The sequence below is a fragment of the Pogona vitticeps genome, chromosome 3 (assembly GCF_051106095.1).
Source record: "Pogona vitticeps strain Pit_001003342236 chromosome 3, PviZW2.1, whole genome shotgun sequence".
Lineage (NCBI taxonomy): Eukaryota > Metazoa > Chordata > Lepidosauria > Squamata > Agamidae > Pogona > Pogona vitticeps.
In genome coordinates this window covers 356,166-368,724 of record NC_135785.1, presented here as the reverse complement: position 1 = coordinate 368,724, position 12,559 = coordinate 356,166, and the positions used below count along the sequence as shown (strand labels likewise).

At 58.6% G+C, this 12,559-nt stretch overlaps 1 protein-coding gene across 5 annotated transcripts in view; it reads right to left on the bottom strand.

Annotated features, from left to right (window-relative positions):
• The window catches only part of ACAP2 (ArfGAP with coiled-coil, ankyrin repeat and PH domains 2), a 28,830-nt gene that overhangs the window by 11,161 nt on the left and 5,110 nt on the right, over nucleotides 1-12,559 (bottom strand). For 3 of the 5 annotated variants that reach the window (XM_078390286.1, XM_072996419.2, XM_078390285.1), the window contains 8 exons: nucleotides 11,172-11,225; nucleotides 8,550-8,608; nucleotides 7,454-7,637; nucleotides 6,747-6,791; nucleotides 4,893-4,988; nucleotides 3,878-3,952; nucleotides 2,974-3,086; nucleotides 1,146-1,166 (listed from right to left, as the gene is read on the bottom strand). In XM_078390286.1, coding sequence (XP_078246412.1) covers nucleotides 1,146-1,166; nucleotides 2,974-3,086; nucleotides 3,878-3,952; nucleotides 4,893-4,988; nucleotides 6,747-6,791; nucleotides 7,454-7,637; nucleotides 8,550-8,608; nucleotides 11,172-11,225 — 647 coding nt within the window. The remainder of the gene's footprint in view (nucleotides 1-1,145; nucleotides 1,167-2,973; nucleotides 3,087-3,877; nucleotides 3,953-4,892; nucleotides 4,989-6,746; nucleotides 6,792-7,453; nucleotides 7,638-8,549; nucleotides 8,609-11,171; nucleotides 11,226-12,559) is intronic. The other 2 variants (XM_078390284.1, XM_072996420.2) reach the window with 1 other exon arrangement.

Here is a 12,559-nt window from a genome sequence, read left to right as displayed (position 1 = left end):
CCATGGGACTTCCAGGCTAACGGCCTTGCAACAGGGGTGCAGCCCTCAGGACTGTGCCATGGGGGACAGCCCCGCTAACTGCCAGCCCCATAACAATGGAGACCCTGCCTGGGACTCTCTGCTTGAATGGCAGGATTGCTGATGCCCGTGAACGGCACAGGTTTCCCAGGGACTCCGGCCGGAAGGAGAAGAGACCCCCCCGAAGCAAGCCACAGTTCTCACATCCAGCCCAAAAGAGTCAGTGCATTTTGCAGAGTCAGCTGGAGAGGAGTCAAAAGGCTGAGGGAAAGTTAATACATTTTTAATCCTATTAAAGGAGGCACTCCAACCGAGAAAGGGAGCCAAGGCAAAAATTAAAGGTTAGTTCAAATGGAAGAAGAAAGATCACTCTACTGCATGTCAACAAGGGTGGCCTGCTTTGGAAAGAGAGAAGGGAAGCCCCGGGGGGGGGGTGTCTCTCGGAGACCAAAGGTGCAAGGGGGGGAAGCACACAGTGTTAGTGCTGCCCAGGGGCTGGGGGTGGAAAGCTGGGGGGGGGGAGAAGGCAAGAGGAGGCAAAGGCCGGAGGGACAACTTGCAATGCAGAACCGCCAAGGGACACAGGAAGGAAGGAAAGAAGGAGAGTCTCCTGCAGGAGGAGGAGGCCCCACAGTCTGCCGAGGGGATCGACCCACTTCCCCCCCCATCTGCCCCCAGAGCCAAGGGGCCCATGGGCCACGGGAGCCCTTCTCCTTTAGGGAGAAAAGGGCTCCCCCCAAAAAACTGTGCCCCCCACAGGCAAAGGCACCCCTCTCTCCCAGGACCAACACTCAGCCCAGGTCCCCAGGTGGGAGAGGGGGCCACTCGCCCGGTCACCCCACCTGACCCCACCCCCTGCCAGGAGGGGCCTGGTGTGTGTGTGTGTGTGTGTGTGTGTGTGTGTGTGTGTGTGTGTGTGTGTGTGTGTGTGTGTGTGTGTGTGTGTGTGTGTGTGTGTGTGTGTGTGTGTGTGTGTGTGCGCGCGCCTCTGGTCCGCTTGGCCCATTGCAAGTTGTCAGAGTGGAAAGGGTTAGGGTCGGCCTGCCAGCCTGCATGCTTGGCCAGAAAGCAGGGGGTGGGCAGGGCAGGGGAGAAGAGAAGAGAAGAGGCCAGAAGCGGATGGGTACCTGATGCCATCGGGCTTTTTCCTGTCATGTGGAGAAAAGGGGGAAGGGTTACAACCTCAGTGGGAGCAAGAGATGAAGAAACACACACACACACACACACAGAAGGGGGGGGAGAGCGCAGATCCACAGAACACACACCATGGCAGTGGAAGGGAGAGCAGGGAAGCAGGGAGGGGGATGTGGAGGGGCCGAACCGGTGGGAAGGCCTCGCCCTCCGCCGCTTGCGCACCCCTTCCCAGCACGAGTCTTAGCGCTGCAACGGACAGAAGCCAAGGAAGCGGATGGAGCGTGGCGGGCGCAGCCGCGGAGGCCGAGAGGTGAGCGATGCAGGGGCCCACAAATGGACAGATGCCTCGAGTCACTAGCGTGGAACCCTCTCCAGTGCTGCTCCCCAGAAACTCCTGCGGAGGCGCGCACCTTCATGGAGAACAAGGCACAGGGGCCACAGGCCATGGCGACCCCACCCCCAGCAGCAGCAGCAAGCCAGAACGACGGAAGGAAAGCTCACAGGCTGCTGGAGAACAGAGCTTCCCCTGCCTGTCTGCCCCCTCTGTACTCTCGCCACAGACCCCCCCCCCCCAATGCACAGTCTTCACTGGGGAGGGCAGCCTTGCAATGGGGCACCCCCACGGAGAAGGTCCTATTTCAGGCCCTTTGGAGTTAAGCCAAGACAACCAGCCCCCCACCCCCACCCCCAGTCAGCCTACCTTCTATTGACCCTCCCCAAGCATCAACCACCCTGGCAGGCTAGGTCAGGCCAGAGGTCTCCCTTCCTGCCAGGGCCTCCCCCCCCCCCCCCCGTGGGAGGCACTTACATCCTCGGCCACAGGCAGGCAGGCAGGCCCTCGCCGGCTGCCTGGGTGCTCCAGGAAGCGCTCGTTTTGCCACGTGGGAGCTGTTGCTACTGCCACGGGTGCTGCGCCCCCCCCACACACACTGCATTTTGCAAAAGGCCTAGCCTCCTTTCGGATGGGGGCCTCTCAAAGCAAAGGCGGAAACCTCTAGGTGCGCTCGGGAGGAGGAGAAAGCCTCCAGGCAGGGCATGCGAGAGACCGGCGGCTGCTTCCGCGATCCTGCCCCACGGAACAGGCACGGGTGCAAACCTTAGGTGCTGGCGCAAGAATACCACCGATGCTCTCCCCTGCCCCCGGAGTGGCTGGAGGGGTCAGCTACGGGATGTCTCGGGATCCAGGGGGAGCCTCGATAGCCTGCCGTGGCCCAGGGGAGCCCTGACCTGGTCCCAAAGGAAAGGCCCCTGCACCACCTCTGACCCCCCCCACGCCCCCCCCCACTCTTTCTCCTGGCTTCCTGCCTCTCTTTATTCCTGAGTTTTAGGGGGAAGGGGCCATGAAATGCAGCCTGAGGCAATGGAAGAGACCCAGATTTCAAGCCTATAGGCCTCTGACAATAGAGAGACTCCAGGACAGGCCGACTCAGAGTCGACCCAAAAATTCTCCTCTGGAACAGAACAGGCGTGCAAAGACAGCCAACCCTCTGGAGGACCTTGAGTTGCCCCAAAGTCAGATTCCCCCCCCCCCTTCAGACATTCATGGGTTTGCACGATCTATCCCCAGTAACACCCATCTACACACACAGAGACGTTGCCAGGGAGGACACTGCCCACTCCAAAAAAAAAAAAAAAAAAAAGCCTAATTAACAGGCAGCACAGATCACACAGATCACCTCCAACCATGAAAATTCAGGATTCCCATTGAAAATCTTTTCTAGAGGGACCAGGAGCTAGGCTGGTTGCAAAATGGCCGAGGGGAGAGAGGGGCTGCCCACCGTGTGACACCACAGACACGCACGCACACACAAAAGCCCTCACCTGTTCCAGGTTTTGAAGGCATTGCTGGCCCGCTTGAAAAGGTAGCCTTCCATGACCATCCCGTTGGCTGCGTCCATGTGGTACTCGAGCTTGGTGTCATCGCTGGACAAATCCTGGCAGGCAAAGGGAGAAGCCTGCTTCAGTTCAGGCACAGCAGGGGCCGACCGGCCACCCTGACCCCCTGAGCAAGCCCCCTCCGCCTTAGGCCTTTGCTCTTCTTCCCACACGCGGCCAGCCCCACAGATCCCAGGAGGACGGAGCGGCATGCCCACGCCACAGAGGCGGCTCAACAAAGAGGGTCGGGCCGGGCCGGGCCGGGGAACAAGCAAGGACAGATCCAGGTCGGTCCCCTCCAGAGGGGCCACCCTGTGTTCTGCTGTCCACGGGGGGGGGGGGGGAATCTTGCAACCTCTTCACACCTGGACACCCAAAGGGCCATGACTTTCTGTTGCTTCTTAACACCAACCAAGTAAGCCGCTGGATTTATCCCACATATGGGCCGGGAGCGGAAGCAGCAGCGGACGAGCCACAGCGACTCTGCAGGATGCCGCCCCCCTCAGGACTCGGATCCACCCCCCCTCAACCCTCCCTGCCAAAAGCAGGCGCCCTCCTCCCCCTGCCCCTCTAAAAGGCCCGTTTCAACCCAACCAGGGCAAAGCAGCTTGTGACGCGGAGCAGAGGCCTGGTGTGCTGGAAATGAGGAGGAACAGGAGGGAATGAATACCACACTCACACCCTCCCCCTGCTCCAGGGCAAAGGGATGCCCTGGCCTCTTGCACACATTCCTCTCCAAAGAGCACCACATGGACAGAGGGCATCCGTGAGGGCGGCAGGGCACGACCCACGCGACACAAAGCATGTGGACGGGCGGACGGCTGGCACTCCGCACCCCCCCTCCCAATACCTTCTGCTGAATGGTGGAGTGCTTTTGCTCCATCTCCTTCTTCTCTCGCGCAGCATCTGCGGCCAGACGGTCCAGCTGGGGAAAGGGAGGCAGAGGCAAACGCGTCCTGAGCGGACAGACTCCGGAGACACCGACGGAGCGTCTCTGTGCACAAGACGCCGGGACCTGCGTGCTGAGGCGGCCGAGGAGAGGCCCCTTGCCAGCAGTTGCCCGTGGCCGACACTGTCCACCCACCCCTGACTGGCCCGGAAGGCAAACGTCCCCCTGGCCCTCCTGCTGTTGCTGCCGCCGCCTCCGCCAGCGCCTCGGCTCCCTTGGCACTCTGGCTTCCAAGAGCAACCTCAGTGCCAGGGACATGCAGCTCAGCGGCTGCATCACCACAGCAGCAACAGCAGCAGCAGCAGCAGCAGGAGGAGGTGGCGGCGGCTGGGGGGGAAAAAGATGAGTCACCCTGCCCAAGCACCTCCAGCTCCTGGGACAGAAGGCCGGCCGGCCCTTCCTCTGGCACCCCCCAACTGCAGGAGCAGAAGAGCCGAGTCCTCCAGGGGCAGCAGAAAGGGTCGTAAAGCACCGGAACCCCAGACCTGGGAAAGGGGGGGGGCAGCGTCTACGCACCCTCTCTTCACTACAGCTAAGGAGGGGGAATTTCTTAAGTCGCCCCCGCCACTGCTGGCAGGCAGGAAGGGTGGGGCCTCTTTCTCTGCTCTCGGCTGCAACAAGAAGCCATGCTCTACAGCGGTCCAGAGAGAAAGGATATACGGGCCTTTGAACAGACCAGCTCCCTCTTCCTGGGCGTGCAAACTTCAGGGACCCACAGAGGCCGCTCCCAAGGGGTACCCAACTGTTCCAACCGAGGCTGCCCGCAGGGTAGCCACCAGCCGGCGAGGCCCACAATCCCCCGCCGATGCCCCTGTGGCCCTTAGCACCCCAACCACAGACTTGGAAGGGAGGGAGTTCAGGGAGGGCTCGGAAAAGCACAAGCCCTTCCTCTGGCCCTCCTCCTGGCATGCCTTACCTGAGCTCCAAGGTCCTTCATGTAGGGGCCAAGCTCACTGAAGAGGTCATAGCCCTGGTGGAAGAAGGCCAGGTGGGCGTACATGAAGGACAGCATCTGGAGAGGAAGAGAGAGAAAGCCATCTCCAGCATCCCTTGCGTAAAGGCACTCTCAGCCTCGGCCGCCTGGCAGACAGGGGTCCCAGCAGGAGCCCCGCTTTGGCCGGCTGGCTGGCTGCCCCCCCGCCCCCTTCGGGCAGGGGGAGTGGTTGGGGACGACTGTGGCGAGCAGAGCTTCCGCTCAGAACACACCCCAGGCCTTCTGTCTCTGGAAATGTCCCACCCCTTGGCCCAGGAACGTCTCTGCTCCCTTCCCTGCTTATCTCCTCCGCTTCCTGGAACAACCCCTGGATTCGCCACTCCGTTTGTCTGCAGGGCCTCAGACGCCCTCACCGTCTCAGCACACACAGCCCCCCCCCCAGGCATTCCCAAAGAGAGGCAGATGGAGAGGAGCCATCCGGGGAGCCCCTGGCCTCATGCCGTCGAGGGCAAGCCAAAAGCGCCCACCTCTGCCCGCTGGCAGGGCAAGGGTCCAGCCACGCGCCCACCACTCCCCTGGGCTTCCTGTTCTATAAACTGCGTCTCCAGGGAAGCTTTCCCTTCTTTCCCCTCCCTCAACAACTAAGAGCTACGAAAGGCAAGCTTTGCAGAAGCTGTGGGGCTGAATCAAGCCAGGCTGCATTGCAACTTTGCAAGAGATGAGCCGCCAGTAAGACGTTTACAACTCACCAAGGCTGAAACCCAGCAGTAAGTCCCAGCCAGGGCAAGATCAATGAGTCAGTGGGGCTTTGGTGAGTCGACTCCTCCGTCAGCTCCACTGACGCAAATGGGCCTCCTCTAGTTGTGACTTCCTACTGGAATTTCAGCCAGACTCACAACTAAGGCTAAAGTCCCTGCATTTGAGGTGTTACATCTTTACCCCCATTGCTGCTCAAGTTCCTAGAAGGATCTCAGGATGATGCACGGGGTCCCCTCGCTCTCCTCTGCTAACAACCCTGCGGGACAGGCGATAAGCGCTGCCTGTGGCTGCTCTCGGTGGCTCCCAAGCCACCACCCTCGCATGGAGCTGGGAGCCCAGCACCCAAGGCACTCTCTGCAGGGGTGGCTGAAGAGGCGCAGATTTGACCCCCCCAGACCCCCCCCCCCAGAGACCTTCTGCCAAAAGGGAGACTTCCTGTGAGAGGGCAGGAGACACTGAGGGGCAGAGGGCTCTGGATCGGCCCGGGAAGTTGTCCTGCAGTCGGGGGGGGGGGGAGGACAGGAGAGTAACTCCAAGCCTGCCCACCTCATAGGCACACAGACACGCACGCACACACACACGCACGCGGCCTCCTGTCGACAGCAATGCAGACAGGGCTTTGTGGCCCTGAGGGGCACCACACCCACCCCTCCCAGTTTATCCTCCATGGATCTGAACCAGCTGCCCGGATTTAGTCCAGAGGCAGAGCAGACAAGGGAGGGCCGCTGAGGACACCGGTTTCCAGAGCCAGGCCTTCCTCCGCGGACCCTCCCTTCCAGCCAGCTGGGCTGCAGGACCAGGAAAGGCAAGAGCCCTCCCCACCCCCAGCAAAGCCCTGCACATTCCCTACATTATCTGGAGTCAGCTGAGTTGGGGGGGGGTCTGGCTGGTGGCCGCCAAGAGGGAGGGAGGGAGGGCACAATGAGGCCCTCCAAGAGCCACCCCCTTCCTCAGGCAAGTGCGGGCCCTCCCAGCCTCGGGTCAGGGTGACGGGAGGCTGGCGCTGCCCCCCCCGGGGATCCATGCCTTGCGCCTTCCCTTCCCTTCCCTTCCTGAAACCCACCCCAAGAGCCTTACCGATTTCAGGATCTCTGATCTTCTCTTTGACTGGAGAACATTAATCTGAGGGAAGCAAACAACAAGTCGCCACCATCCGCTATCCTGTCCAACCGCCACCAGGCACCTGCCTGTTCCCGTCAGAAGAACAGGAGGGAGAAAAACAAGCCTGGGGGCATCCACCAAAGCCCACCACCACCCCAACTCCCTATGGGATAGAGAAGTGGCCCTAGGAAGTCCAGGCAAGGTGCAGGAAATCCGGTTGGCCCTTGCCAGCTCCCAAAGGTTTTACATGGGGGGCCATGAAGGGGCTTCGCCAGAGCTCCCGGAGAACCCCTGACTGGCCAGCATCCTTCTCCCCTCTGAGGAGACGTGAGGGCCCACCTCAAGAGGGCTCATCCTCGGCTCCACCTGCCGGCTCCTTTGCCACTTGCCGCGTCCCCTGAGCTCTCCCCCAGGGGTTTCCACCTGCCCAGGCACGGACAGCCTCCGCCACTGCCAGGCCTCCCCATCGGAAGCCAGACCGCTGGCGAGGCATCTCCTCGGGGACTCTGCAGCCCAACAACTGCTCTCAGTCCTCCCCTCCCAACCCCAGGGACAGGAGAACGGCAAGCAGCCGCTCCCCAGCGTCGGCCTCCCTCGCCTCCCGCAGAGGTCGCTACCCAAGAGCACCACGGACGACGCGAGGAACCACCTCTGCTCTCCAGGCCCGCCTGAGAATCGCTCACCTGAAGAACGTAGTCGAGAGCAATGTGGCGGAAGCACTTCCGGGTCGCCGTCAAAATGTTGGCGGCCTCCTCGATTTCATGCTGCTTGTTCCGGGGGACTTGGGCGTTTTTGGCCAGGGCGTTTTCCTTCTCTTCGCTGACTTTCTCAAACTGCTTCTTAGCATCTTTAAATTTCCTAATATCTCTGGAACACACAAAGTAAAACAACCACCCTCACAGTTCTTCTGGTCCACAATGGGCTGGGTGTGTGCGTGAGAGAGAGAGAGAGAGAGAGAGAGAGAGATCTCCACACCAATTCAAGACTGGCAGAGCAACCAAAAGCAAGCCAGAGAGAGGCTGGAAGGCTTCTGGCCTTCAGTACCCAGCCTCACATATTGCTATAGCAAAACCATCACTGGGTTACCTTCCCATGTTGCCAGTTATGCAACAAAACCTTTTGAAAGAATCCCAGACTAGCAAACCATTTGCAAGGTCAGCACCTCCAGATTAAAAAGAAAGCTTATGAGTTATGCAGTCCTGACCCCATAGGAAACGTAATCCTGCAGAGAAGAGGCAGGATCCGTTCCCGATCATCCCAAGTGCAGGACACACAACAATGGGCTCAAGTTACAGGAAGCCAGATTTTCGTTGAATATCAGGAAAAGTCTTTAGCTGTTAGAGCAGTACGACAACGGAACCAATAACCTCAGAAGGTGGTGGTGAGCCCTCCAACGCTGGAACCGTTCAAGAGAAATTTAGACAACCCTCTGTCCAACCTGCTTTGATTTGGATCCCTGCCTTGAGCAGGAGGGTTGGACCTGATGCCCTTAGAGGCCCCGTCCAGCTCCAGGATTCTATGAGTCTATGAGGCCAGCCAGAGACATAACCAAAAACAGACCTTTCTCCTTTACACGCAGATTTTACTAGTTAGCAGGTCCTTTTAGAGAAGGGCACTGAGGAAACTGGAACGTGTCTAGATGAGGTTGAAAGAGGCAACCGTGCATACACAGCTGGGGCACCAGCTTTTTCAAGGGCAAATTGAGGAGTCCTGCCGGTTTGCCCTCAGCTGGCCTTTGCCAAACACAAATCTCTGTAAAACAGTTAGCAGTCAACTTACTCTTTAACAAACATCTGCAGCTGTGCTTTAATCGATCTCTGGGTTTGGTCAAACAGGATCTGAAAGACAGAGGAGGTCAGGGTGAAACAGACGACTCAGAAGTTGGGCTGAGGTGGGCAAACTCTCCGGAGAGGAGCACAGCGCTGCTGCCCCCCCTCCTCCCGGTGGGGAACCCCTCTAGGATGTTACTCTCCCTACAAGCCGCCGTCCCAACACACACACACACACACACACACACACACACACACACACACACACACACACACACACACACACACACACACACACACATGCATCATACAGAAGGAGCCTCTGACATCTTGGCCGGCCAACATGACATGCCAATCTCTTGTCCTGAATCAACCATGACCATCGAGGCCTAGAGAGAACAGGTGGGAGGGGAACTTAAGGGACAAGGGCTCAAGCGAGGAGCGCATCCCTTCTGCAAGAAAAAAGCACCACTGGGGGGGCGGGCGGGGGTGGTTTTCACAGCAGAGGGAGGTGGCCCCAGGGGTTTTGCGGCTTCACTACCTGCACGAGCTCCAGCCAGGCCCCTTGGGAGCTGCTTCCAAGACACATTCAAAGCTTCAAGGTCTCCTGCCTTTCCTTTCTGGGTGAGCTCAAGAGACTGACGACCCCCACAGGGCTACTTCGCACACGGGGCTTCAGCGCTAACCCTCTGACACCCACCAATTCCACCCTGGCTTCTTCCTGAGGGTTCCAGGGGGAAATGGCAGGAAAGGGGGGGGGGCTCCAACCGGCTCCTCTTCCATCGGAAACAGGTCTCGGAGTGGGGAGCTGACATGTGGGACCGTCCCTGCCTCTTGAGCCCAGCCATGCTGGAGGAAAAGAATCCAGCCTGCCCCACAGCTGCAGAAACCAAGTCCTGCTAACAAGGGATAGACCTGGGGGGGGGGGGGAACCTGGCAGGAGGGAAGTGCCTGCTCACAATCCTGGTTTGAATTCCTACCCTGAGCTGGTGGGGTTGGACTGGATGGCCTCAGAGGCCCCTTTCAGCTCCATCCTTCCAGGATTCTGTGCTTCTCCCCTGCCTTTCCTTCCCAGCAGCCCTGCAGGAAACACCCAAGCACCAAGGGGAGGAGACAGACAGGCAGTGGACGAGGGCTCTGGAGATGGGGCAGAGCAGCCCAGGGCAGACCTAACATCTCTTCTGGTCCTCATGTGCTTCCCTCGGGGGGGGGGCACAGAGAGGACAGCCTTCGATGCTCCCCCCCCCCAAAAGCCACTACTGCTGCAGCCATGGCCACGCCTCTGGCCAAGCTTCAAGCAGGCCAGCGGACATCCCTGCCCAAGGGACCCCCTCTGGGGATGCCTGCCCACCACCTGGCACGGTGGGACAAAGGCCGGGGAAGGACTTAGCTAATAAACCTTTTTAGTCTAATGAGATCAGAAGAACAAGGTGGCCATGAATCCAGCCCAAGGAGCCACCGTTGATGGGCCAGCCCAGCAAGCTCTGCCTGGCGACCTGTCGGATCGACCTCTCCGCCTGTTCTCTGGTCTTTTCCTCAAAGTAGCCACGACTCTGCCCCCCCCCCCGCCACTGCCTGGGCCCCATCCTGCTGTTGACAAAAAGGCAGTCGCAGTGGTGGAGTTTCCTTCCAAGCACTGGTGAAAACGGGGAAACCCTGGGCTGGGTCATAGCCAGTGGACGGACGCATGGACAACAGGCAGGCAGGCAAGAACTGCCTTCTCCTGTGTCCGAGAGATGCCCCCCTCCCTTTGAGAGGGAGCAGAACCCAACTGCCCCCAAAAGAAAAACATTTCCAGTGTGGCCAGGCTGGGCTCCAGTAACCACCTCTCTGGCATCTGTGGAGAGCAGCTAGCAGGCTGGAGAAATCGGGAAGGCAGGGGGGGGGGAAGTGCAGGGGGCTGTAAAAGGCTCAGCCTCACAAGTCTCCCCTCCCCACACAGTCCCCACGGCATCCAGACAAGACAAAGCTGCCCCTGGAAGTCTAAAGCGCCCCCTCCCTCCCTCCCTCCTCCCAGGGGGAGTCAGGTGGCAAAGGGGCAAATGCAGAACCCTGGTCCCTCCGAAGAACGGGGGGGGGGGGGGGAGGTGTGCGGACGCATGCACATCTCCCAGGAGCAGCAAGAGAGAGGCGAGCAGCTTCCCACCCCACCCTGACCCTCCGCTTGCTGCTTGTCCCAGGGAGACACCGGCATTTCCCCTTTTCTTCTGGGTCCACAGAGTCCGCCACGAAGCCACGGGCCTGGCAGAGTGCCGCGCATGTTTTGAATGTTTTTAGCCACAGCGAAGGCCTGACAGGGAGGCAACCCACAGGCTCCTTCCTCCCGCTGCCTGTGAGCTTCTGGAGGGAGGAGCAGAACTGCTTTTCCAGATGGAAAACCAAGGCAACCGAGCCCAGGACTCTGTTCCAGGAAGCCTGGAAAAACTCAGTCACACGCATTCCACACCACATTCAAAAGCATATCTTTTTTTTTTAAAGGGGGGGGGAGGAGACAGAGACAAGGAGAGCCAAATCCCCCCGGGGCTAGCCTTTCACTTTTCACAAAAGGGCAAGTCAAGACGGCCCCCAGGGACCCTTGCATCCTTCCCAAGGGGCTGCCCCTCTTGCGCTATCCCCCCCCCCAGAAACATACTGTGTGGTAGTTGATCATCTCCTGGAGGCTGTCCGAGAACTTGGTCAGGCTGTCCTGGAAGGAGAAGACAGGGGTCAGTCTTTCCTCCCGAGGGCCAAGGGCCCCTGTCCAGGGCCAGTTCCCAAGTACTGGCTATGACCTGTCAGGCCCTATAAAAGGCTGGCCTGCTGGGCTCCCGGCTCTTCGCAGGAGGAGCCTCTCCTGATCTTGCCTGTCTTCCACTCCTGCCCTGTTTCGACGACACCATCAGGGTTTACACCCTGGATTTTTCTTACTGCTTGATGATATTACTGTTGTCTTTGTTTTGGTAATATAGGTACACCGCCCCGAATAGCGCTGTGCACTAATGGGGCAGTCCATGAATCTCAGAATTAAATACCTAAACTAAATCCACCTCTCCACAGGCTCCCCTTTCCTTCCTCTGAGTCTCCGAGAACTTCAGGGAAGGGCCCTCTCTTGGTGCCACCGCCATCCCAGACCCGTTGGCTGAGGAGCGACGGGCGGGCATTTTTCCAGAGCTGCTCCCTTCCTACGGAGTTCCCCCGACTCAGGAGGCTAGCGGGCCCCTCTTTACAGTCCTTCTCCCGGCAGGTGAAGCCCTCCTCCCTTTTTAAGCTGGCATTTGACCTCTGAGTGCCCTCGCAGGACTGTGGTTTTAAAGGGGTGCCAAATAGTTTTAATAACAAGTTTTAAATTTATTTTAAATTTTCTTTAATTTTGTTTTAGCTATCAGTGTTTTGACACTGTTAATGTTTAATCTCATTTCAATATTAATACCTTAATTTATTGTGCTTTTAGACATCCTTTTCTTAGCTACTGTACATTATGTTGAGTTCCTTTTCTGGCAGAAAAGCAGAATATAAATAAAGTAAATAAATAATTTTGGCGCACAAGCACAAGAAATCAGCAGAAGGCCTTCTAAGCCTAGAGACAGAGCCTGAATTTTGTACTTGATATAAATTTCCTACTCTCTGCCAATGTTGCGAACTTACAAAGAGCTAAAGAAAAAAAGAGAAAAATCTGCCCTGAAGGGTGAAAAACCAAACAGGTTTTCACCTAAGCTAGTGGTTCTCAACCTTGGGTGGCCCAGGTGTTCTTGGACTCAAGACTCCCAGAATTCTTCCCCACCAGCTGTGCTGGCCAGGATTTCTGGTTGCGGTAGTCCAAGAACATCTGGGGTTAAGAACCACGGACCTGAGCCAAGGGGGCAAAGCAGCCTCCTTGGGCCGGGAAGTATCTCAGACACCCTCTTGCCAGGGGTGGGGCCAGGAGGGACGCCTGGCTTGTGGGCCATTGCTTGAAAGCTTGGGGAGGTTTAACGACCCCAGGCCACGCAAACTTGGTTTGATTTCCCACGAAGCTACAGGTCCGGCCGCAAAGGACCACTG